The sequence below is a fragment of the Myotis daubentonii genome, chromosome 15 (assembly GCF_963259705.1).
Source record: "Myotis daubentonii chromosome 15, mMyoDau2.1, whole genome shotgun sequence".
NCBI lineage: Eukaryota > Metazoa > Chordata > Mammalia > Chiroptera > Vespertilionidae > Myotis > Myotis daubentonii.
The window spans coordinates 7,052,681-7,079,010 of record NC_081854.1 but is presented as its reverse complement, the minus strand read 5'-3'; the positions used below and the strand labels follow the sequence as shown (position 1 = coordinate 7,079,010).

At 50.5% G+C, this 26,330-nt stretch overlaps 2 protein-coding genes across 2 annotated transcripts; both read left to right on the top strand.

The window, feature by feature from the left end:
* Nucleotides 1-1,151: 1,151 nt before the first annotated feature.
* LOC132217271 (kallikrein-7-like) lies at nt 1,152-26,330 on the top strand. Its single transcript, XM_059667361.1, has 8 exons — nt 1,152-1,371; nt 1,408-1,443; nt 1,610-1,705; nt 22,325-22,452; nt 22,910-23,063; nt 23,224-23,471; nt 24,235-24,371; nt 26,175-26,330. Exons 3-8 carry the CDS (start codon nt 1,629-1,631, stop codon nt 26,328-26,330), a joined length of 900 nt encoding a protein of 299 aa, XP_059523344.1. The 5' UTR covers nt 1,152-1,371; nt 1,408-1,443; nt 1,610-1,628.
* On the top strand, nt 1,863-6,624 carry LOC132216595 (kallikrein-7-like). Its single transcript, XM_059665891.1, has 5 exons — nt 1,863-1,986; nt 2,456-2,609; nt 2,868-3,118; nt 3,910-4,046; nt 6,413-6,624. Exons 1-5 carry the CDS (start codon nt 1,878-1,880, stop codon nt 6,560-6,562), a joined length of 801 nt encoding a protein of 266 aa, XP_059521874.1. The 5' UTR covers nt 1,863-1,877; the 3' UTR covers nt 6,563-6,624.

Sequence of the window (26,330 nt, the reverse complement as noted above, 5' to 3'; positions counted from 1 at the left end):
TCCTCCTCTTGCTGTCCTCCACAGCACGTTCTGCCACCTGACAAGCACCTTACTTTAAGTTCTTATTTTTCTTTTTTTTAAAAAATATATTTTTATTGATTTCAGAGAGGAAGGGAGAGGGATAGAGAGGTAGAAACATCAATGATGAGAGAATCACTGACTGGCTGCCTCCAGCATGTCCCGCAACCCAGGCATGTATCCTTGACCAGAATCAAACCTGGGACCCTTCAGTCTGCAGGCCAACGCTCTATCCACTGAGCCAAACTGGCTAGGGCTTAAGTTCTTATTTTTCTACTTGTTCCACCCATGGGAACAAGACCCTCTGTGGGAAACAGTTTTTCTCTTTTGTGGATGCTGGGTCCTCAAGGGCCAGAATAGTTTCTGGCTCAGCGTCAATGCTCACTGCGTCCTTCTTGAATGAATGCAACGAGCAAAGATGATTGTGCCGAGAAACTGTATTATAAGGGCAACTACTCAAATGTACGTCAATGTGAAATAAATCACATGAATCCTAATGGTGCCATAGTGTGAAGTATTACACAACATTATCAATAAAGAAGAAATAATGCAACTGTAAGCCAGAGGACAATGTTCAGGATATATGATTGAGTAAATAAAATTTAACATAAGAGAATACTTACTACGGTCATCGTTTGTTACAAAGACATAGTATGTGTAGAAATCTATGTGTAATATGAGACAGAAGAGTAAGAGATAAGAGCAAGCATTTCCTGAGTGAAGTTGGGGAAAACCTTCCCTTTTTAATTCATACCCTCATGTAAGGGTTGGTTTTTTGGTTCAGACTCAAAGACACGTCTAGGATTCAGCCTGGAAAACTTCCCACCGGCTGCTTAGAGTGAGAGTGTAGGGTCCAGGCCAACCCTAGGAGGAGGGCGGGGGGTGAAGGCAAGAAAATGGACCACAGAGGTGACCCCAGGGTGAATTCCAATTCTGAGCTGTGCAGGTCCTTGACTCTGGCTCCTGCCCCTCAGGGCCCGCACCTGGTAGCTGCCACTAGGAATGGTGGAGCTAGAAGGTGCTGGGCCAACCCTGGACTTGCCTTTACCTGTCCTGGTTGGTGAGGACGGGTGTAGAATTCGGGCCAAGTGATGCGGGTAGAGGTAGAAGGCAGGTGAGCAGTCACAGTGGAGGTAGAGTGTGGGCCTGTTGCTTTAGCTGCTTGAGGCGTTTTAGATAAGAAAAGATGCAGGTAGGGTGTCTCTGAGGTGAGTGCACCTGCGCACTAGGACCCTGCCGGTGGGGGCAGGGTGCAGGGAGGGGACAGGGGACTGGTGTGTTATAAAAGAGCCAGCCTGCACAAAAGTGGACACGGTTGGCTCGGCTCCCACCACAGCCTGAGCCCAGCTGCAGGTGAGGAAGAGTCTGCAGGTGAAGAGGAGTCTGCAGGTGAGGAGGAGTCTGCCGGTGAGGAGGAGTCTGCAGGTGAGGAGGAGTCCCCGGTGGGGCGGGGCAGGTGAGCCTGGGTGGGCAGCTGACCCCTGCTCCTACAGAGAGAGGAGTAGGAGCCGGAACTCCTGGTAGTCACAGATAGGTGAGGGGCTGGAGGTCAGGAATTATTATTTTTTTTTTTTATCTTTCTGCCTAAAAGGAATTTGAGATGCTGAGTTATGGATGTGGAGGGATGGAAATCCAGAACCCCCTGGGGTTCCAAGTGCAAGGGGGTGTGGGGCCTGGACATCTCAGTGTGAGGAAGGGGACTTTTTTTGCACTGCGCTCCTGGTCTGAGGGAGGACGTGGGCACAGACTGGGAGGCCTGGGTTTGAGGAGGGAAGGGGTTAAGGACCAGGTGTGCTGACCCATGAGCAGTGGGTGCTCCCCTTCCTGCTTCCTGAACTCCATCTTTCCAGCCCCAGCAGATGAGACCCTTTCTCTGCGTGGCAGCCACAGCGGCTCAGACAGGACACATGGCAGGTCCCCTGCTGCTCCTACTGCTGTCCTTCGCCCTGGGATCTGCTGGACAAGCAGGTGAGGACCAGCCTGGGAGTCCTGCCCCTGCCTCTGGGCCTCACAGTCCCCCACCTCCCCTCTCCAGGCCCCCTCTCTCCAAGGAGCCCCTGAGTCAGGACCCTCCCCTGCAGCAGCCTCCTCCCACGGAGACCCGCCCCCTGGGCTGTGGCCCCTTTCTTCCTGCTCCCTCCTGACTCCTGGGTCTGGGTGCCCTCCAGGCTGCTTCCCGCCCTCAGTGTCTCTCTCATCAGAAGCTGGGGCTGCCTCCAGACCAGCTGCTGCCCTGGGCTTCTGAGCCGGCTCCCTCCGTCTCTCTCCATCTCCGTCTGCAGCTGTCTCTGCCTTGGGCTCCGTGTCTGCCTCTGCCCTTCTCCACGCCTCTCTGTCTGTCTGTCTCTCTCCATCACTGTCTCTGGGAATCTCTCTGCTGTGGCCTTAGCCTTCCCCTGAGGCCTGCTCCCCACGCTTCCTTCTTGTCTCCATCCAGCCCACGGCAACGGGGAAAGGATTGTTAATGGAGCGCCGTGCTCAAGAGGCTCCCACCCCTGGCAGGTGGCCCTGATGCGCGGCAGGGACACGCAGTGCACAGGGGTGCTGATCCACGCGCAGTGGGTGCTCACCGTGGGCCACTGCCGACAGCTGTAGGTGCCCGGGAGCCCGGGGATCGCGTCTCTCCTTCTGCGTCTCTGTTCCTGCTTGTCTCTCGGTCTGTGTCTCCCCCTCTTCCTGGGCCCCTGCCCCTCTCCCGGTGTCTCTCCCCCCCCCACCACACTCTGGGTCTCTGTCCCCCTTTTACGCTGGGTCCCTCTCTACCTCTCTCTGTGTGTCCCTGTCTTCCCTAGGGCTGCCCCTACCCCCACCCCCCACCCCCAGTCACATGTGTCTCTCTGTGGTCGCAGTGCCTACAACGTGCAAATGGGCAGCGATGTGTTGAATGACCCCAACGCCCAGGTGATCAGGGCCACGGAGTCCTTCGTCTACCCCCAGTTTGACGGCACCAAGAAGGTGCATGACATCATGCTTGTGAAGCTGAGCCGCCCGGCCACGCTGTCGTCCTCCGTGAGGACACTCGCCATTTCTCCCAAATGCACGAGCCCTGGGACCACGTGCTTGGTTTCCGGCTGGGGCAGCACCACCGGCAGCCCCTTTGGTGAGAGGACCCCTGGGGCCCCGCAGCCCTGGCTCCAGCGTTCCCTTCCCTCAGACACAGGCAGCCTCTTGTCCCTCCTCCCAGAGACCAAGGCGTCTAGACCCCCAGCCCTGTCCTGAGTCATGTCCAGGAACCTGGAATCCAGCCCCCTTTCTACCCGAGACACAGTCCAGCCGGCCCCAAGACCCCTCCTTCTCAGAACCGGAGCCCCCACGTCCTGGCTCCCTCCTCCCTCAGATCCAGGAGCCCCGGCTTCTGGGGCCTCCTCCCCTCCATCCGGAAGCCACACGACCCCCAGGTTTCCACCCCATCCCTGCAGGCGTCCAGGATCTTAGTGACCACCTCACGCAGACCACAGACTTCTGTCCCGCAGCTGGGTCTGCAGGGGCCTAAGCGTGTCCAAGTTCTAGCCCGTCCTCCCTCAGACACGGGAGGACTGGCCCCAGGGGCCTCCGCCTGCGGACCCAAGTCTCCAGGCCCCCAGCTGCCTCCTCCGTCTGACACACAAGAGCCCAGCCCCCCAGCCCCCTTCATTCCTCAGACCCAGGGCCCTGACACCCAGCACCCTCCTCCCTCCCTCAAAGCCAGGACTGTCGACCCCTCATCCTCTTCTTCTTCAGACCCAGGAGTTCCAGACGCAAGGCCCTTCCTCCCTCGGACCTCGAGTCAGAGGACTGGGTCCTTTGCACGGCCCTGGCATTGAGCCCCTCCGGCCCCCCTCTCTCAGGGTCCCGTTAGCAGGTGCGGGCTTGCAGACCAGGCCTCCAACTGTCCCCTCTCTCCTCCTCCAGAGACCTATCCATCGGATCTCATGTGCACAAATGTCACCATCATCCGCCTGGAGGACTGCAGGAGGCACTTCCTGTACCTGAAGAGGCATTACATGGTCTGTGGTGGCACCCACACCAGCAACACCAACGCCTATGTGGTGAGAGCCGGCCCCGCCCCTGCCCTGGTCCTGCTTCGTCTCAGCACAGGGCCCGTCTTCCCCACCATCCAGCATCCCCACCACGGGCTGACCCTGGTGCTGGGTTCCCCCTCACACCCCCACACGCCCCACATTTCTTCTTCTTTTTTTTTTAAAAAAATTTTTTTTTCTGCCCTGACTGGTCTGGCTCAGTGGATAGAGCGTCAGCCTGTGGACTGAAGGGTCCCAGGTTTGATTCCGGTCACGGGCATGTACCTTGGTTGCGGGCACATCCCCAGTAGGAGGTGTGCAGGAGGCAGCTGGTCGATGTTTCTCTCTCATTGATGTTTCTAACTCTCTATCCCTCTCCCTTCCTCTCTGTAAAAAAAATCAATAAAATATAAATATGTTTAAAAAAATATTTTTTTTCTTGATTTCAGAGAGGAAGGGAGAGGGAGAGAGAGATAGAAACATCAATGATGAGAGAGAATCATGGATCGGCTGCCTCCTGCATGCCCCACCCTGGGGCTGAGCCTGCAACTCGGGCATGTGTCCTGACCAGGAATCGAACTGGTGACCTCAACTGCTATGCTCAACTGCTGAGCCACACCTGGCCGGGCACACCCCACTTTTCGGACCCTCTCTACTCAGTCCTCTGCCCAGGTCAGCGTGGGAGCCCCTGGAGCTGGGGGTGGGCACACAGTCCAAGGGGAGGAACTGGAGTAAAAAAACATGGGGAGTGAGGCACCGGCTATAGACACAGACTTTCAGGGGACAACAAGCACCCAGTGACCGACATAAATTATATTCTAATGACATGGTTAGAAGTAGAATCTAATAAACAAAATCCATGATCAAAAAAATATCAGAAATTTCAGCAGGAAGCAATCTGTTTTGACTGGATTTTCCCATCGCTTCTGGCTCTAATCTGGTCCAGCACAGCAAGGCAGGAACCCTGTGTTTGTCTGAAGTTGGGATAACCTGTTTGTCATGGGTTTTTCATACGCATTTTAATATTTAAGGGATTGCATTAAAATACTCATTGCAAACCCTGAGTTGCCCCCCGCCCCCCCCCCCAGCAAATAGCTTGATTGTTACCTTTGTACCTGGCCCTGGTTCCAGGAAAAGGAACCCCCTTCCTCTTTGTTCCCCCTTCCCCATCTCTGTATCCTCCTCTCTGCCTCTGAGAATCACCTCCCCTCATCTCTCTTTACACCTCATTTTCTTTCTCTCTCTCTCTCTCTCTCTCTCTCTCTCTCTCTCTCTCTCTGTCTCTCCCCCCTCCCTCTCCCTCTCTCAGTGTTCTGCCTGTCACTCTTGTTTTCTCCATCTCCGCCTCTTTCTGCATCCACAACATTTCTGCGTCTCTGCCCCCCTCCTCCTTCCCTTTCTTCCCTCTATGCTTGTCTCTACCCCTCTCAGTTTCTCTCCCCATCCCCAATCTCTTTGCTCACATCTGCACTCTCAGCTTTCAGCAGCAGGGGGATGGAGTGTGTTAAAAGAGGGATGTGGCCCTGGCCGGGCACCTCAGCTGATCTGAGCATTTTTTTTTTTGCTCACCAAAAGGTTGTGGGTTCCATCCATCCCAGTCAGAGCACTTATGGGAGGCAAACGATCAATGTTTTTCTCTCACATTGATGGTTCTCTCGCTCCCTTCCTCTCCCTGTAAAATCAGTACAATCATATTCTTGGATGAGGATTGGAGGGAGACACACACACACACACACACACACACACACACACACACACACGTGATGGTACAGGACTGTGTGTCCTAAAGAATAGAAAGGGCGTTCCCCTTTGCCCCACAGTGAGGGCCTGATTCATGAATGTGCAAGATGTTCTGGGACACAGAGCCCCGCCCCACACCCGGGACCGTCCCACGCCTGCCCTAACGCACTCACTCCCCTTGCTGCCTTGAAATTCATTCATTTGAATGTGGGGGTCGGCATTTTCATTGTGCACTGGACCCTGTGAATTGGACCCCTGTCCCTGGTTTCCAGGACTAGGCCTCCCCCCACGCCTGGGAAAGGGAGTGTATAGGTCCCCTGGAGACAGTGCTCCCTCTCCCACTGGCTTGGGGAAGCGTCTTTGAGGATGGAAAATAGATGAAGCTCTTTCTTCTGGGAAGCCCCGCCCCCTCCCTGTGATTGGTCCCCTTGGCTGGGGCTCAAGTCAATGTCTTCAGAAAACCCGGCTGGTCCTCTGCATGACCGCCTTCATTCCTGCTCTCCCATTGGCCCACAGAGACAAGGAGTCTCCTCCCATTGGTCAGGGCGAAAGACTGTGGTCTGGCAGGACCAAGACCCCATCACCATGGGGTGTAGGAGACCTCGGTGCTGGTTGCTCTGGAGCCAAAACTAATCTGCTCTCTCTCTCCCGACCAGGGGGACTCAGGGGGACCACTGGTGTGCAACGGCGCCCTGCGAGGCCTGGTGTCCCGGGGACCTTCGACTCCATCCCTGAACCCCGTTGTCTTCACGGCAATATGCAGATACACCCAATGGATAGAGGACACCATGAGAAGATATTCTTGATCAATCATACGCCCATCTCTCGCTTCCTATGCCCTGAACAGGAAACTCACAGAAATAAAGCATCAATGATAAAAAATCATATTGGACTTTAGCATTTTTCTTTCTTTTTTTTTTTAAAAAATGAATTTATTGGGGGTGACATTGGTTCACGAAACCATACAGCAGTGGTTCTCAACCTTCCTAATGCCGCGACCCTTTAATACAGTTCCTCATGTGGTGGTGACCCCCAACCATAAAATTATTTTCGTTGCTACTTCATCACTATAATTTTGCTACTGCTATGAATAGTAATGTAAATATCTGATATGCAGGATGTCTTCTCATTGTTACCAATTGAACATAATGAAAGCATAGTGATTCATCACAAAAACAATATGTAATTATATATGTGTTTTCCGATGGTCTTAGGCGACCCCTGTGAAAGGGTCGTTCGACCCCCCAAAGGGGTCGCGACCCACAGGTTGAGAACCGCTGCCCTACAGGCTTCAAGTGAACAACTCAATAAAACATCATCTGCACACTGCATCGTGAGCCCATAGCTCCAAGCAAAGTCTCTTTCCGTCCAATTCCCCACCCCTGCCCACCTCCACGTACCCCTACCCCTCTTCCCCCTGGCCATCTCCACACGGCTATGTCTATGTGGTATGGATATGCTTTTTTTGTTAAGACCTTCAACTTTTTTCATCCAGTCCTTCAACTCCCCTCCCCTCTGACAGCTGTCAGTCTCTTCCATGCGTTCATGCCTCTGTTTCTAGTCTGCTCATCAGTTTATTTTGTTCATTAGATTCCAAGATAAGTGAGATCACATGGTCTTTGTCTTTCTCTGATTGGCTTATTTCACATAGCATCCAGGCCCATCCATGCTGTTGCAAAAGATAAAATCAACCCCTCTTTTTTACAGCCGTGTAGTATTCCATTCTGTAAATGTACCACAGCTTTTAAAAATATATATATATATTTCATTGGCTTTTTACAGAGAGGAAGGGGAGGGATAGAAAGCTAGAAACATCGACCAGCTGCCTCCTGCACACCTCCTACTGGGGATGTGCCTGAAACCAAGGTACATGCCCTTGACCGGAATCGAACCTGGGACCCTTCAGTCCGAAGGCCAGTGCTCTATCCACTGAGCCAAACTGGTTAGGGCACTCAGCTTTTTTATCCACTCATCCGCTGATGGGTACTTGGGGTGTTTCCAGGTCTTTGCTAGTGTGGATCATGCTGCCATGATCATAGTGGTGCATCTATTGTTCTGGAATAGTGTTTTGGGATTCTCAGGATATATTCCCAGAAGTGGGATTGCTTGGTGAAAAGGCAGTTCCATTTTTAATTTTTTGAGGAAACTCCATAACGTTTTCCACAGTGGCCGCCCCAGTCTGCATTCCCACCAACTGTGCACCAGGTTCCCTTTTCTCCACATCCTGGCCTGCACTGGCTGTTTGTTGATTTATTGATGGCAGCCATTCTGGGAGGTGTGAGGTGATATCTCACTGTGGTTTTAAGTAGCATCTCTCTGATGATTAGTGACATTATTTTTTCATGTCTATAGGTCATCTGCATATCGTCTTTGGAGAAATGTCTATTCAGGTCCTTTGTCCATTTTTCAACTGGGTTGGTTGTCCTCCTGGGGTTGAGTTGTATAACTTGCTTATATATCTTGGAACTTAACCCCTTATCAGATGTGCCGTTGGCAAATATGTTCTCGCATTCAGTGGATTCCCTTTTCATTTTGTTGATGGTTTCTTTTGCTGTGCAGAAGCTTTTTAGTTTGATGCAGTCCCATTTGTTTCTTTTTTCCTTAGTTTCCTTTGCCCGAGGAGATATATTGGGAAAAATATTGCTACGAGAAACGTCTGTGATTTTACCGCCTATGGTTTCTTCTAGAATTTTTATGGTTTCCGACTTACATTTAAGTATTTTATCCATTTTGAGTTTATTCTCATGAGTGGTGTAAACTGGTGATCTAATTTGTTTTTTTTGCATGTACCTGTCCAATTTTCCAACACCATTATTGAAGAGACTATTTTTTGCTCCATTGTTTGCTCTTGCCTCCTTTGTCAGATATTGTTTGACCATTGACTGTAGCATTTTTTCGAAGTCATATTAACCATCAACAATGTGCCAGGTGTGTAAACAAATCAATATGCAAAAACCCGCAGGCCAAACACAAAGCACAAAACCCTCAGTGCCAGTAATGATGCAATGAGACCACAGCCCTAACTGGTTTGGCTCAGTGGATAGAGCGTCGGCCTGCGGACTGAAGGGTCCCAGGTTCGATTCCGGTCAAGGGCATGTACCTTGGTTGCGGGCACATCCTTGGTGGGGAGTGTGCAGGAGGCAGCTGCAATCGATGTTTCTAACTCTCTATCCCTCTCCCTTACTCTCTGTAAAAAATCAATAAAATATATATATTTTTTAAAACGATGCTGTGAGACCACAGCCTTCTCCCCCAGAACTGTGAATTGCTACATTTTTATTGGAGGCGGTTGAGCAAGTTGAATTTAAAAAAAGTACCCATCACTTTTGACCTAGGACTAGTAGTAAATCCAAAATGTAAGCAAGGTTTGAATTCACTACACATGGTCATAACAAAGCAGTGGGAACTCTGAACTTGTCCCAAAGTATGGGATTGTTTATGTAAACCGTAAACCGATTTAGGACAGGATACTGATAAACGTCTTCAGGAAATAGTGACACAGACTTGTTAGTCATGTTAATGACTTGTTAGTATAAGGTTCAGGCTATCTGACGATGACTGAAAATAAAAACATACAAATGTGTAGATGCCTGTTGCCCTTGCCGAGTGAAATGAACTATTCACAGAGTAAAGAGGATGGACCAAAAACTACATCGTCTTCCTTCCATCTCCCTCTCTGTGCCTGGGCACTTTTATAACTGAAAAACACAGGTGGGAACTGGTGAAGGTCTAAGGTTGGAAAAAGGAGGCCTTAAGAGAGAAGGAGAGAAAAGGAAAGTGTATCTGACCTGGAACCCTCAGCCTGCCTCTTGACCTCACTTGTCCAGTAATGTGTTTCTCACATTCCTCAGGCCATTTGTAAAATTGGAGAGAAAGAGAGAGAGAGGGAGGGAGGGAGGCATGGAGGAGGAGGAGGAGGTGGAGGAGGAGGAGGAGGAGGAGGAGGAGGAGGAGGAGGAGGAGAAGGAGGAGGAGGAACAGAAGGAGGAAGAGAAGGATGAGGAGGAGGAAGAGGAGAAGGAGGAAGAGAAGGAGGAGGAGGAGGAAGAGGAGAAGGAGGAAGAGAAGGAGAAGGAGGAGGAAGAGGAGGAGGAGTAGGAGGAGGAAGAGAAGGAAGGAAGAAAAAGAGGAAGAAGAAGAAGAAGAAGAAGAAGAAGAAGAAGAAGAAGAAGAAGAAGAAGAAGAAGAAGAAAAGAAAGAAAGAAAGAAAGAAAGAAAGAAAGAAAGAAAGAAAGAAAGAAAGAAAGAAAGAAAGAAAGAAAGAAGGAAAGAAAGAAAGGAAGAAAGAAAGGAATACGGGAGGAAGGAGAGAAATGCCTACTCCATAAGTGTGCAAAGGGATGAGCGTGGTTCTGAGCATTTCCCCAGTGACAACAGAAGAGAGGGAGGTTTTCAGGAAGGACAGGCCGGCCACGTGAAGAGGACACCCAGGCCCTACAATGGCCTGTGGCAAGTGAGCTTCCAGGCTCTGGGGTGGGAGAGGCAGATGCGGTGGAAACCCACAGAGGTGGGCACCTGCTCTCCAGGATTTGGGGCAGTGGCCTCTGAAAGGGAGGAGAGAAAAGGAGGTGTCCCTTGTGACTCAGAGCCTGGGAAGGTCCCAGACACCTGGCATCCTGGGCTCCCTGGGCAATCACACCTCACACCCTGGATCTTCCCCCGGTTCGGACTCACCCCTCGCAATCATCTTTCCAGTTTATCTCCCAGAATTCCCCTCTGGCCAACATTTTCTAGATCCTTCCTATCCTCATCTTTTCTCCCTCTTGAGTCTCCTTTGGTCCCCCATACCCCACCTTTCCTGGTATTGCAGAAATTTTGCACCCACCAATACCCTGCACCAACCAACATCCCATCCCCCCAAAAAACAGATACAAAATTTCAGGCCCTGGCCTCTTCTCCCTTGGTCCTATAAGTATTAGCCTCCAAGAATCCACCACCCTTTTTTTCCTTTAGCCGTAGGCTTTTGTGTGCCCAGGCCCTGAATCCTCAGTCCATGGAGTCCAGGCCTCCAGCCGCCTTTTTTCCTCCAACCTGGAGTTCAAGCTCCCCAATCCCCTCATTCCTCAGACCCTGGAGTTTAGACCCCAAGAGCATCTGTCTCAGATTTAAATGTCTAGACTCCCAGCCTTCTCCTCCCTCAGACCCAGGAGTTCAAAACCCTTAGCTCCCTCATGTCTCAGATCCAGGAGCCTGGACCCCAAGACCCACCTCCCTCAGTTCCAGAACCCTGAGTTTCAACATACTCCTCTCCCAACCCGGGGGTTAGTGCCTGCAGTCCCCTCCTCCTTAAAACCCAGGAGTGTAGGCCCACAGCTTCCCTAACCCAAGAGTTCTAACTGCAGACCAATTCCCTTCTAACGAGGAGTCTGGCTCCCAAGGCACACTTGACTCACATCAGGAATTTAAGCCCCCAGACCCTTCATGCACAAATCCAGAAGTCTGGGCACCAACCTCCCTCCACCCTCAAATCTAGGGATCGGAGCCTGAAACCCCCCTATCCCTCAGGCTCAGGAGTCCAGCACTCCCCCAGCTTCATCCTGCCTCTGGATCAGATACAAGTTGAAGGAATGTGTGGGGTTTGGGGGCACCAATGAGGCTCCACCACCTTCACCTCTCTCCGGCACGCCACCTCAAATTGACATTCAACTGGAACGTTTTAAACGTAGGAAAACATGGCAGTTGCACTAACTCTGGCTGGAGATGTCTGGCCTTGCCTCTCAGCTCCTTTGTACACGTCTGGAGGTGGAATTCTTGGCAATGACGTCAGCTAGTCCTCTTGATGAATTTTTTTTAAAAGTAAAGCCCTGATAGCACTTGGATACAAAGCAAAATGGATCGATGCATGTTTCTTTTACAGGCGATGCAGGGCAGTTAACATCTCACACGAACGTTTTAGCAAGGTTATGGGAGGCATGTTGGGTCATTTCCTCCCAGTATCAACATATTTGATCGAAAGACCTTAAAAAAATATATCATTTTGACATCTAAAGTATGCTATTATTCCAGAAGCACAAACACAATGGACAGGGCTTGCTCGAGGTAAAGGTTAACCTATGATATAGGGCTTAGGACGTGACTTCCTGCAATGAGCCACTCAATTAGGAATTTTTACAATCAGAACAGCCCCTTGTGGTTACTTTGCGTTCCTGAGCTCGTCAGAGTCAGGGAGTCCCATTCTTGTTCATGTTTCTTCTAATCTCATCGCACTCTCGAGTCTTTCATCCAACCTTCCTCATCTATACTAATAAAAGGGTAATATGCTAATTAGACCTTCCGGAAAAAGCCATGGTGGCGGGGCCAAGGCAGAGGCGGTTAGGGGTAATCAGGCCAGGAGGGGAGGGCAGTTGGGGGCAAGAAGGCTGGGGGGGGTGGGTGGCAGTTGGGGGTGAGCAGGCTGGCAGGCAGAGTGGTTAGGGGCAATCAGGCAGGCAGGCAAGCAGGCAGGTGAGCGGTTAGGAGCCAGAGGTCCTGGATTGCGAGTGGGATGTCCTAGATTAGAGAGGGCGCAGGCCAGGCTGAAGGATGTCCTCCCCTCCCCCATGCATAAATTTCATGCACCGAGCCACTAGTATTGTATAAGTTGTACAGCCACCGATTCCTTACACACAGAATATTAAGACCCCTCCTCAAATAAAACATACAAGCCAAGTCTCCAAGACCCTGTCCCCTCAGACCCAGGAGTCCAGGCCTACCTGTCCCTCGTCCCACAATCAAGGTCCCAGTTCCCTCCTCATTCTGGACCCAAAAGTCTGGACCTCTACTGCGGTCCTCCCTTTGGAGTCCAGACAGCTCCTCGCTTTGCTTCACAGTGAAGAAATCAGGGGCCAGCAAGAGAGGTGATGGGATTAATCAGGAAGCCGCACAATCAGGATTTGGGATGCTGCTCGTTTGACTCTCAGTTCTAGGGAGACCATGGGAAGCTGTGGAGACCCACCTGCTCAAGAAGATCCATGAAAACCATGGCTCTGTCCCTTTCCTCTGAACAAGTCCCTTCCCATCTCTCAGCCTCACTTTCCTCATCTGGAAAATGGGGGTAACTAAGTAATAGATTTTTAAACTCCATAAGGACATTAGTTATATCTATAGTCTTCATGACGTGTTCCGAGGGGTCAGGGTGGTGATCAATTAATATTTGTTGAATGAGTTTGTTGGATGAGTGAGTGATGGAATAATTGGACTTATCTCTCCTCCAAAAGCTCTCGTGGGCTCTCTGCTCCTCCTGGTTGATAGACTGCTTTGTCTCCTGAACAGTACCAGTCGCAACTCCGAGACAGGATGGTGAAGATCACAGTAAATAGACTGGGCCGCAGTCGGCACCTGAGCACCAGGTCTGCTTTTAACTCTGGAAAAGTGGGGATTACTACATCAATGACCCCTTCCTTGACCTCAACCTCATGGTCTATAGGTTCCAGTAAGGTTCAACCCAGGGCAAATTCAAAGGCACAGTCAAGGCCGAGAGCAGAAATCTCGTCGGCAGTGGAAAGCCCATGTCCACCTTCCAGGAAGGAGATCCTGCAGCACTGGTGCTGCTGGTGCTGAATATGCTGTGAGATGCACTGGTGTCTTCACGACCTTGGAGGCACCTGAGGGTCCCTTGAAGCTGGGAGCTAAGGGGTCACCAGCTCTAACGCTTCTGCAGATTTCCTCACCCATGTTGGCGATAAGTGTGAATCGTGAGAAGTCTGACAACTCCCTCAGGATGGTCAGCTATGCCTCCTGCACCACCAACTGCATGTCACCCATGGCTCCCAGGGTACCCATGGCCACTTTGACATCACAGAGGGACTCATGACCACAGTCCACGCCATCACTGCCACCCAAATCACGGTGGATGGCCCCTCTGGGAAACTGGCATGATGGCCGAGGGGCCGCCCGAAGCATCATCTGTAGGCGCAGAGCCTTCTGTAGATGCTGCCAAGGCTCTGGGCAAGGTCACTCCTGAGCTGAATGCGAAGGTCATTGGTCTTGGTCATGGATCTGCCCTGCTCCCTGGACAAAACTGTCAGATGTGTTGACATCAACAAGGTGGTGAAGCAAGCATTGGAAGGCAACCTCCAGGGCATCCTAAGATAGACTGAGGACCAGGTGGTCTTTTCAGACTTTAACAATGACACACGCTCTCTTTGAACTTCAATGCCTGGGCTAGCATTGTCCTCCTGGACCATTTGGTCAAGCTCATTTCCTGGTATAAAAATGAACTTTGTGCCCTAATCGGTTTGGCTCAGTGGATAGAGCATCAGCCTGCAGACGCAAGGGTCCCAGGTTCGATTCCGGGCACATACCCAGAAGGGGGTGTGCAGGAGGCAGCTGATGGATGTTTCTCTCTCATCGATATTTCTAACTCTCTATCCCTCTCCCTTCCTCTTTGTAAAACATCAATAAAATATATATTTTAAAAAAATGAACTTTGTTACAGAAGCAGGATGGTGGATCACAGTGTCCATGTGGCCTCCAGGAGAAAGAGCCCCTGGCCCACCAGTCCCAGCGAGAGGTGCTCAGCTACTTGGAACTCTTTGTCCCAAATTGATTCATCTGCACACCGAGACTCTCCTGACCTCTAGTTTCCATCCCAGACCCATTGAACAATGGAAGGAGCTTAGGGAGCCTTACCTTGTCGTGCACCATCAATAAAGTTTACTAAACTCAGCAAAAAAAAAAAAAAAAAAAAGTTGTGGGTGAAGATTAAATGAGATGTAAGCATATAACTTCTGGCACATAGAGGTGCCAGATAGACATTATCTTTCTCAAACCTACTGGTCAAGCCCTAACCAGTTTGGCTCAGTGGATAGAGCGTCGACCTGCAGACTCAAGGGTCCCAGGTTCGATTCCGGTCAAGGACATGTACCTTAGTTGCGGGCACATCCCCAGTAGGGGGTGTGCAGGAGGCAGCTGATCGATGTTTCTCTCTCATCGATGTTTCTAACTCTCTATCCCTCTCCCTTCCCCTCTGTAAAAAAAAAAAAAAAAAAAATCAAAATCAAATCTACTGGTCAAATGTTATTAAAAAGATAAATTTCCACTTTCAGTCATTAATTTAACAGTTACTTGTAAGGCCGCATGCCGGGGTGTTATCCGCATCTAGAAGGGTTCAGGAATCTGGAAAAGGGGCTGTGCGCAAATGGATTAAAGAGACTAGACAAGAAATATGAATTTGGAAGGCATTTTGCAGGGCCAGATGGAAAGAGTTCTAGTTACTAAGCTCCTCGAATCTCCGCACCCAGGGCTTTTTATTCACACATTTTGCCCTCTAGCAAAGCAGATATACATATCAAAGGTAAGGCCTGGTAAACAAGGAAGGACCATCAGATTGGGGGGACTGCCCTCTGCTGTCTGGCAGCAGGCGATCAGATGCAGATCTTCAGCCCTGCTGAAGGTGTCCATCAACCTTTTGCTGGACCTCCTGCATGTATTATGCTAACTTCTGTTCCTAGCCTCCAGCAGCTGCGCTGTGTGAGTTCCTATCCCCGATGGAATTGCGTGCTGGCTGTGAAATTAGGCAGTGAGCAAACGCATATAAAATACATGTTGATGTAGAGTTAAGCGCTGCAATAAAATATTGTGGATGGTGCCGAAACCGGTTTGGCTCAGTGGATAGAGCGTCGGCTTGCGGACTGAAGGGTCCCGGGTTCGATTCCGGTCAGGGGCATGTGCCTGGGTTGCGGGCACATCCCCAGTGGGAGATGTGCAGGAGGCGGCTGATCAATGTTCCTCTCTCATCGATGTTTCTAACTCTCTATCTCTCTCCCTTCCTCTCTGTAAAAAATCAATAAAATATATTTTTTTAAAAAATAAAATATTGTGGATGGTAAGAAGATGGGGGGGTTGATAGAAGAGTGGCGTTTTATTCAGAATGGCGAGAGAAGGCTTCCAGGAGAAGGTGACATTTGGAAGAAGCAGGATTCGGCAGAGATGGAGAACCTGGTGGTCTGGGAGTAAGAAGATTGAAAAGAGAGGGTCAACCTGTCACCAAGGGCACCTCCCCCCGCCGGCCCCCACCTCAAGTCCTCCAGTCTTCCGATTGTTAATTTAAAAATGACTCAGCAAGAAACAAAATGTTTCTTGGTCATATGATCCCACTCTAGTGGAGAAAAGGAAACAGCAGAGGTCTTTGCTTTGTTCCATGGGATGAAAAGGGAGGAGAACCTATCAAATGTATCAGAAGCTCCCGGGTGCGGCTGTGGCTGAGATCTAGGAGGTGACATCCAGGCAGGTACGGAGGGAAAGGGATGCTTTTGCTGGGAACTTACACCTTTGCCCCCTCAGAGTATTTTCCTAAGGGTCTCAGTTGTGCAGAAGGACAAATCTTTCCCCAGAAGCCATGTGAGAGTATCTATTCTAGGCAAGTCACAGAGGGTATCATCTTTGCCGTTGGCCGCAGAGGGGCTGACCCAGGCCAGACAAGTGACTTTTGAAACCTCTCTCTTCCCTCATCTCTCGCACCCTGTAGAGCAGCGGTTCTCAACCTGTGGGTCGCGACCCCTTTGGGGGTCGAACGACCCTCTCACAGGGGTCGCCTAAGACCATCGGGAAGCACATATATAATGACCTATTGTTTTTGTGATGAATCACGATGCTTTCATGATGTTCGGTTTGTCACAATGACATGGGGGGCCACCACAACATGAGGAACTGTATGAAAGGGTCGCGGCATTAGGAAGGTTGAGAACCACCTCTGTAGAGGCTGGAGGAGTGGCAGCGGGTGACTCCCAACCGTTGTCACCAACTGAGGCCTTCCCTCTCTCTACTGAGTGAAAGATTCGGAAGAGCCTGCTTTCCCTGCGGGACACTCAGCACAGGAAGGAGGCTGTGGAATGTTTGCTTTGCTGTTCTTGGGAACTCCTGTTAGCAGAATGAGGCTCGGGGAGAGGAGAGTTAACAAGGGTGAAGGAGAGAGTCCGAGGCTAGAGAGCACACAGGCTTCTGCTCTCTTTCTGAGTGTCAGTTCCTGACGTTTATGCTGACGCTGCCATCACGTTGGTTTGGCACCCGACTGGGTTCCCTACCGCAGCTGCCTGCTGCTGTGATTGGTTTCTGGGAGAGCAATGCTCTCTTCCCAATTGTCCAGGGAACGGAGACATGGATTTCCATGCTCCTTCAAAGACGCCTCCAAGATGACAAATCTTGGGATTTGCTGCTATAGATATAATTCTCTCTCTTTTTTTTTCTTAAATATACTTTTTTTTTATTGATTTCAGAGAGGAAGGAAAAGGGAGAGAGAGATAGACACATCAGTGATGAGAGAACCATTGATCGGCTGCCTCTTGTATGCCCCCTACTGGGGATCAAGCCCACAACCTGGGCATGTGCCTTTGACCGAAATTGAACCTGGGACCCTTCAGTCCACAGGCTGAAGCTCTATCCACTGAGCCAAACCGGCTGGGGCCATATCACTCTCTCTTTCCCATTTGCTGCAACTTCAGTCCTCAGGGCTCTTCCTGACTCTCTCTCTCTCTCATGGAAGCCCCACCCCTTTTTTCAATGGTCAGGGATAACTCTATGGTGACCTCTCATGGTTGCAATAAGGTTTAGTTTGGCTTATCATTATGGATTTGGGGTTCGAGTTAAGAGTCAGGGTTAAGGTTGGTTGAGGCGTGAGTTGTAGCTTGAGTTGATTTTTGGAGTCAGGAGCTTGGTGAGGAAACAGGTGCCACGTTGAGGTACAGAGTGAACTTGGTCAAGGATGAAGCAGTACTGAAGGTTAGGAGTAGGTACGATTGAGGTTCCAAGTTCAGACTCAGACTTGTTTAAAGATTGGAGATGAGAGTTGTTTCAAAGTAAAGACTGGATTTGGAATTATGGTTGAAATCGGGGACTGTGGTCTCTCTCACTGTCTCATGAGCTCTTGATCGGATCTGACCATGTCTTCTCATTGAATGGCACCGTGTCCCCCAAGCAAGAGATCTTGAAATCCCGACATCTCCATCTCCCTCACCACAACTTCCGTTTAACCCGTCACCACGGCCTGTTGATTTTCCCTCCTTAGTGCACCTTGAATTCATCTACTTATTACCATCTCCATCTCTCACATGGCCTTATCCTAGTCACCATTGTCTCTCATTTGTACAGAAGAAATGGCCCCTTTGTGATTCTGCGTCTGCTCCTTCATAGAGCAGCCAGATTGATATTTTGAAAATACCAATGTTATACGTGATTCCTCTGAATAAAGTCCTAGTTGTTCTTCATCGCCCACAACATAAAGTCCAACTCACCACGACCTACAAGGTCCTTCATTCTCTGGGTCTGTATAACCTCTGCTCTTTGAGCTCCGTCCATAGTCGCCCTCCACCCCAGGACCTTTGCACCTGCTGTTTTCTCTACATGATGCCCGGCAAGTCCTTTACATTTTTCCTAGTTTATGCTTATTGTTCTATCCACGCTCACTATTTGCTACTTCTTAGGTCAAATCCCCCTGGAAATGCTTTCACAATCCTTTGCACCTTTACTTCAGAGCACACATTAAAGTTGTCTATTTGCATCTGTATATAGATGCCTTGATTATTTTTTCTTTTATACTTGACTGTCAGTTCCTTGAGGGAAGGAGCTATCTGTGTCCAGGTCTGTGAACCACTGTATCCTCCACACCCAGCACAGCCGATATATTGCTGGTCTCTACTGGTATACGTATTCTCTAAGTGTATAATTCAGTGGTTCTCAACCTTCCTAATGCCGTGACCCTTTAATACAGTTCCTCATGTTGTGGTGACCCCCAACCATAAAATTATTTTCGTTGCTACTTCATAACTGTAATTTTGCTACTGTTATGAATCATAATGTAAATATCTGATATGCAGGATGTATTTTCATTGTTCGCGACCCACAGGTTGAGAACGCAATCATTTACTAAATGATTGGGTTGGAAAGAGGTTGTAGGAAAAGGGCTGGAGGAAGAGCTACCACTGGAGGTGGGGTGGCTTTGTTGGTTAACTTGGATTCCACATGGTGACCTTAGTTAGAATTTGATTGGGATTTATGACTTGGGATCAAACTCTAAACTGGAAATGAAATTTGAATACAACATGGAGGTCTTAGTAAAATGACTTTGACTCTGGAAAAACCACCACAACAAAACACTTTAAATCAGAAAAGGAAACCTGCAGGGGACATGAGATGAAGGGACTCCATGGAGCATTAACTCACCAGCTCAGCAACCTCATTAAAGACACTGCCCATCACCATCACTTTCTCTCCGTTTGTCCATCCGCAGAGCTATGGCTCTATCGCCCAGACACTTCCCTCCCCAGTTCCAGGAGGGCTGCCTCCCTTCCAGAATTTACACCCAAAAGGGACCCTGTCTAACAGAGTCAAGGAGAACTCTTCTCCTGCCTCACTTTGGGAAGAGGAGAGCAGTTCCCTGAAGTAACCTGGTGGTCTTCCCCTCCCTCCTCATTGGTCAACATTGTGTCACATGTTTATTTATAAACCAATCCCTGGACAGCAGACATGGGCCCCTGTGCTTGGTGCAGTAAAGCTCATTTGTGGTCACGTGAGCACAGCAGGTTGTCCAAAGGAAATCAAGGTTCTGACAAGTGGCAGAAGGAGTGCATGCTGGGTAGGCAACACCAATGTCTATGATGGGTCAACTTGTGGGAGATAGAAAATGGAATTAAAAGATTGAATTGAGATAACAAGTGGGATCACACTAAGGAATGAAGCATATTTTGGGATCTGAGTTAGAAGTGAGGGTCAATTCCACTGTTAGGAATCAACCATCTAGTAGTAATCTGACAATGGTTCCTGTGTTACCCAATGCAAATGCCAAAGTCCTACCTTGGTCCTCAATCCCTGTGTGGTCCAAATCCTGTGAGGCTAATATGCTAAGTGTTCGACCGTCCGACCGGTCACTATGACACACACTGACCACCAGGGGGCAGACGCTCAACACAGGAGCCGCCTTGATGCGCACTGGCCATTCCCAAAGAAACGGCACCGCGGACCTGGCGCCCTCAAAGCAACACTCAGCTTCCCCCAAGTAGGACACAGGCCTCGCCACCACCCCACAGCGACACCCCATAAAATCGCAGCAGATGATGCTGAGACCCCACGGCACAAAATGCGGCCCACAGCCCAGCCCACCCTTCTCCCTCTGATTCGTTCAGCTCCCATAAAAAAGTCTTCCCTGTTAGATCCTTCTAGGACACTCCGCCTCTTCTCACCTGTCCTTCACTCTGCCCAGGACTCCCTGATCCCAAGTAGGTACATGAATGCATCTACCACCTCCTACAAGATTTTGTTCAAATGTCCTCTTCACCTGGGGTCTTTCCAACCACCTTTCCCAATATTATAACTGCAGGGGTTGCTGAGATCTAAGGGAACCAATAATCCCTTAGGCCTCCTCTGGTCTTATTTTTCTCCATAGCACTCACTGCCACGTAAAAAAAACCCTACACATGTGAAGTTCTTGTTTCTTTACTCAAGACCTCCACCTACTGGAATGAGAGCCTCTTTGGAGGAATTTCGCTGTTTTGTGGAACCTGGGTCTCCCAAGAGGCCAGAACAGATTCTGGCTCAGAGCCAATGCCCAGTGGATACTCCGGGAATGAACATAACGAGGAAAGATGAAAATGTGAAGAAATGCATTCCATCATCATGATAATGAAAGCGGTTCAAATGTACTTCAATGTGAAACAGATGGCATAAGCCAGAATAAAACTACAGTGAAGAACATTACACAACAAGGACAAAGGAAGGAGAAATGATCTAAATGTACTAAGAAGAGCAATTATTCAAGATAATCTATAGCTATACAGAGTAAAAGGTTCCATTAGATAATGTTCAGTACCGGCCTTTTTGTTACATATATATAGTATGTATAGAAATAAAAGTATAATATTGAAACAGGAATTTTGGGGGCAAAATAGGACAGGTTTAGAAAATACTAGAAAATTTAGAAGTTAGGGGGATCATGGAGGAAGCACAGAGCTGAAGAGGAGAAGAAGACATATTTTCATAGAATAGGGGAAGCTGGAAAGCTGCAACACGTACATTTCCATAGAATGAGGGAGCTGGGAACAGCAAAAGGTTTATATTTACAAAATAAAGAGATGGAATCCCTTCATTCAGAAAGAGGAGCAGAAAGCCCAAAGGGAATAGGAAAACAATAGGGAAGGAGGGGGGAGAGAACCTCACGTGTCTCATGTGAGCCTCCACCTTTGAGCCCAGGAGTTACTATAGTAACCAGTCTAAAGGTCTAGTGACCAATCAGAGGGGATATCAAGGCACCAGGATCTGCAGTCTTTATAAGCCACAGGGAAAAGGAACTCAGTGGGACCCTTTCCCCCTCCCCACCTGGGAGTCTGTACTTGTTCTTCAATGAATCTCCACCTTTGCTATACCCGTTGATTCATCTTTGATTCTGGCGGACAAAGAATCCGGGTTCCAGTCCACAAATTCCCTATCAATATGAGACACAGACTATGTGAAAAACAGTACGTATTTAGTAGGGGAAGTTAAGAAAGCCTTTCTTTAGATCCGTGGTTCTCAACCTTCTGGCCCTTTAAATACAGTTCCTCATGTTGTGACCCAACCATAAAATTATTTTCGTTGCTACTTCATAACTGTAATGTTGCTACTGTTAGGAATCATAATGTAAGTATCTGATAGGCAGGATGGTCTTAGGCGACCCCTGTGAAAGGGTCGTTCGACCGCCAAAGGGGTCGTGATGCACAGGTTGAGAACCGCTGCTTTAGATCCATACCCCAATATTAGGGTTGAGTTCAAGCTCAAAGACATGACTGGGATTCAGCCTGACAAGTTCCCACAAGCTGCTCAGAGTCACGGGATAAGGTCTAGGCCACCCCTGACAGGGGCTGAGGGCAAGAAAAGTGGCCACAGAGGAGGACCCAGGGCACAGTCCATCCTGGACTCCTGGTCCTGCCCCTCAGCGCCAGTACCTGGTCACACCCTTCATAGCTGCCAGGGGGATGGTGGAGCTGGGACATGCTGGGGCCAAGCCTCTGACCTGGCCTCAGGAATGAGGGTGGAGGTAGAGTGCGGGCATATGGGTTTAGCTGCCTCCAGGTTCCAGATAAGAGCAAATGCAGGTAGGTGACCCCAGAGCTGGGTTCGCTGAACTCCAGGACCCTGAGAGTTGGAGTGGGGCGGGTGGCTATAAGAGGGCCATTCTGCACAGGGCTGGACACGGTTGAATCCCAACCCAGACTGAAGACCAGCCCAGACCAGACCAGACCCCCTGCAGGTGAGAGGAAACCCCATGGGGGGTGGGACAGGTGCATCTGGAGGGACAGCTGGCTCTTGCTCTTGAGGGCAGAGCAGTAGAGGCCCAATATCTGGTTGTGAGAAGGAGGGGCTGGAGGTCTGCAGTTTTGGATCTTTTACCTTAAAGGAACTTGGGACATAGAATTAAAATGGGGAGGGAGAGAAAGCCTGATCATTAGGTGCTCTGCATGGAAGGCTGTCTCTGGCCTGGACTTGTGGGTCTAGAGAGGGAGGAGGTGGGTGCAGACTGGGGCTCCTGGGTCTGAGGGGGGAGGTGGTGGCTCCTGGGTCTGAGCAAAGAGAAGGGACCTGGAGACCAGGAGTCCTGCTTCCTGAACTTTCTGTCTTGCCAGCCCCAGCACAGACGGCCCTTCCTCTGTGGCAGCCACAGAGGCTCAGAGAGGGCACATGGCAGGTCCCCTGCTCCAGGCCCTGCTGCTCCTACTGCTGTCCTTCCCCCTGGGATCTGCTGAAGAAGAAGGTGAGGACCAGCCTGGGAGTCCTGCTCCTGCCCTTGGGCCTGACAGTCCCCCACCTCCCCTCTCCAGGCCCCCTCTCTCCAAGGAGCCCCTGAGTCAGGACCCTCCCCTGCAGCAGCCTCCTCCCATGGAGACCCGCCCCCTGGCCTGTGGCCCCTTTCTTCCTGCTCCCTCCTGACTCCTGGGCTCTGGGTGCCCTCCAGGCTGCTTCCCACCCTCAGTGTCTCTCTCATCAGAAGCTGGGGCTGCCTCCAGACCAGCTGCTGCCCTGGGCTTCTGAGCCGGCTCCCTCCGTCTCTCTCCATCTCCGTCTGCAGCAGCCTCTGCCCTGGGCTCCGTGTCTGCCTCTGCCCTTCTCCACGCCCCTCTGTCTGTCTGTCTGTCTCTCTCTCCATCACTGTCTCTGGGCATCCATCCCCTGAGGCCCGCTACCCACGCTCTCCCCAGGTCTCCATCCAGCCCAGGATACCGGGGAGAGGATCATTAATGGAAATCAATGTCCAAGTGGCGCCCAACCCTGGCAGGTGGCCCTGTACCACAACAATGTGTTCCTGTGTGCAGGCGTGCTGGTCCACGAGAAGTGGGTGCTCACCGTCGCTGACTGCTACTCGAGGTACCGGACAGGCGAGCCAAAGGGATCTCTCTCTCTCTCTCTCTCTCTCTCTCTCTCTCTCTCTCTCTCTCTCGGCTTCTGTCCCCCTAACTCTGGGTCTATGTCCCTCTTTCTCAATCCCAGTGTCTCCCACTCAATGTTGCCTTTTTTTTTTTCCAAGAGAGTACATTGTGCAAATAGGCACTAATCTTCTAGTCGATAGAAATGCCCAGAAGATCAGGGCCACAGAGTTCTTCACCCACCCCCGGTATGACGTAACCACAAATGTTCACAACATCATGCTGCTGAAGCTGAGCAGCCCGGCCAAGCTTTCGCCCACCGTGAGGATCATGAAGGTGCCCTCCAGCTGCAAACAGCCTGGCACCACTTGTACCGTCTCTGGCTGGGGCAGCACCACGATGGATGGAGGTAAGGCCGCCCCCTGAGGCCCAGGAATAGGTCAGCCCACGGCTCCCTTTTTGTCTAAGACACAGGATACAGGTAACAAACCTAAGATCTCAGACCCACAAACCCCTCCTCCCTCAGCCAGACCCAGGAGCCCTGACCTGTAGACACCCCTCCCCCATCCCATAAGCCTCGGATCCCAGGCCTCCGTCCCCAAGACCAAGGTTAGAGCCCCGCCATGTCCTCATGCAGACCCAGGTGCCCGAGCCCTCAGCCCCCTCCACCATCATACCAACCACAATTTCTTAAAAAATATATTTTATCGATTTTTTTACAGAGAGGAAGGGAGAGGGATAGAGAGTTAGAAACATCGATGAGAGAGAAACATCCATCAGCTGCCTCCTGCACACCTCCCACCGGGGATGTGCTCACAACCAAGGTACATGCCCTTGACCGGAATCGAACCCAGGACCCTTCAGTCCACAGGCCGATGCTCTATCCTCTGAGCCAAACCGGTTAGGGCCAGACCATCCACTTTTGGCCTGCAGATGCCTCCTCCCTTAAACAGAGGAGTCCTGGCCTCAGCACCCCCCACCCTCAAACCCAGGAGTTCAGACACCAGCCCCTTCCTCCCTCAGAACCAGCAGTCCCATGGGACCTTTTCAGGACCGTAGTATGGAGTCACCCTGCCCACCCTCCTTCAATAGCCAGGGTCCCCATTCTTTCACATCAGCACCCACAGGTCCACCCGACCCAGCCCCTGACTTCCCGCTCACTTCCCCAGCAGTGAGAAACCCAGCTGCGCTCATGTGCTCGAATGTCAGGATCATCCCCTACAACGACTGCAAGCAGGTTTACCCGACCCTGTTGAGGAAATTCACCATCTGTGCTGCTCCGCCCAGCAGATCCTCCTTCGCCTGCAAAGTGAGTCCCCTCCTCCCCTGCGTCCCCCTCCATCCAGTGTCCCGGGGCCTGACCCTGGTGCTGAGCCTTCCCTCACACCTTACCAGCCCCACTTTCCTGGCTCTGTCTACTCAGTTCTCTGCCCGGGTCCCGGTGGGATCCCACGGGGGCCTGCGTGGCCGTGGGGGCGGGCACAGAGCTGAAGGATAGAAACTGGGGGTGGGAAATGGGGCTGGGACTAGGGGGCGGGCAGTGAGACACTGGCTACAAGCACAAGCTTTAAGGCAGCGGTTCTCAACCTGTGGGTCGCGACCCCTTTGGCGGTCGAACGACCCTTTCACAGGGGTCGCCTAAGACCATCCTGCAGATCAGATATTTACATGACGATTCATAACAGTAGCGACATTACAGTGATGAAGTAGCAACGAAAATAACTTTAGGGTTGGGTCACAACATGAGGAACTGTATTTAAAGGGCCAGAAGGTTGAGAACCACTGCTTTAAGGGCACACCAGAAGCTCAGGGACCAGGATACATCATATTCCAATGAAATATTTAAAAAATAATCCATGATGAGCAAAGCATCAGAATTTTCAACAAAAAAAAGCGGCCAGAATGGGCTGGATTTTCCATTTGCTTCGGGCTCCTATATGGTTTAGAACAGCACGGTAATGACCCTGTCTTTATCTAAAACTGGAATAACAGGTTCCTAGTGGGTTTTTGTTTTTTCATCTTAAATTTGAGTTTTAAAACGTGCTTTAAAAGGCAATCACCGCATGTGCCTGAGGCTCATGTCCTGCTTCTATGTCTGTGTATCCCGTTCTAATTCTGAAGAAAGAAGGAGCCCCTCCTCTTTGTTCTCCCTTCCTCATCTCTGTAACGTCCTCTCTGTCTCCCCGAACCAGCTCCCCGCACCTCTCTTCACACCTGGTTTCCTCTGGGTTCTCTCTGTGTTGGGATCTCTCTCTCTCTCTCTCTCTCTCTCTCTCTCTCTCTCTCTCTCCTGTCTCTGTCAATCTTTTCATTTTCTCCATCTTTCCCAATCCCCAACAATTCTCCTTCCCTTCCCTTCCCTTCCCTTCCCTTCCCTTCCCTTCCCTTCCCTTCCCTTCCCTTCCCTTCCCTTCCCTCCCCTCTCTCCCCCCTCTTCCCTCTTTGTACCCCCACTATCTTTGCTCACATCTGCACTCTCAGCTTTCAGGGGTGGTGAAATGGTGTGTGTTAGGAAGAGAGGTGATGGTACAGGGTTGAATGTCCCAAAAATGGGGGGTTCCCCCTAGTCCCCCACTGAGGGACTGATGCATAATTCTGCAAACTGTGCAGGGATACAGAGTCGCAAACTCCGGACAGTCCCTCACTTGGTTTAACACACTCGCTTTTCTTAAACTTCCTATATTTGAACCTGGTGATCCGAACTTTTCTTTTGCACTAGAGCCTGCAAATTAGGGCATTGGTCCCGCCTCTGGTTTCCAGGACTACCCTGTCCCCCATCCCTGGGGAAGGCAATGTATGGGATTCCCTGGAGGTAATGCTTCCTCTCCCAGGGGCTTGACAAATTAAATGGGGCTCGGACATCCTGGAAGCCCCGCCCCCTTCCTGTGATTGACTAGGGCTCAAGCCAATGTCTTCCAAAAACCTGGTTGGTCCTCTCCTTGATAGCATTCATTCCTGCTCTGCCATTGGTCCGCGGAGACAATGAGTCTCTTCCTATTGGCCAGGTGGTAGGCTGTGTTCTGGTGGGATAAAGGCCTGAGAAGCCTGGTGTCTGTGGGACCTCATTGCTGGTTATTTTGAAACCAAAGCTAATCTGCTCTCTCCTCTCCAGGGTGACTCCGGGAGTCCGCTGGTTTGCCAAGGTTCCCTGCAAGGCCTGGTGTCCTCAGATTATTTCCCTTGTCATCCACCCTTCGACCCCATCATCTACACGCGTGTATGCAAGTACAGAAAATGGATATATGAAACCATAATAAAAAATTGCTAA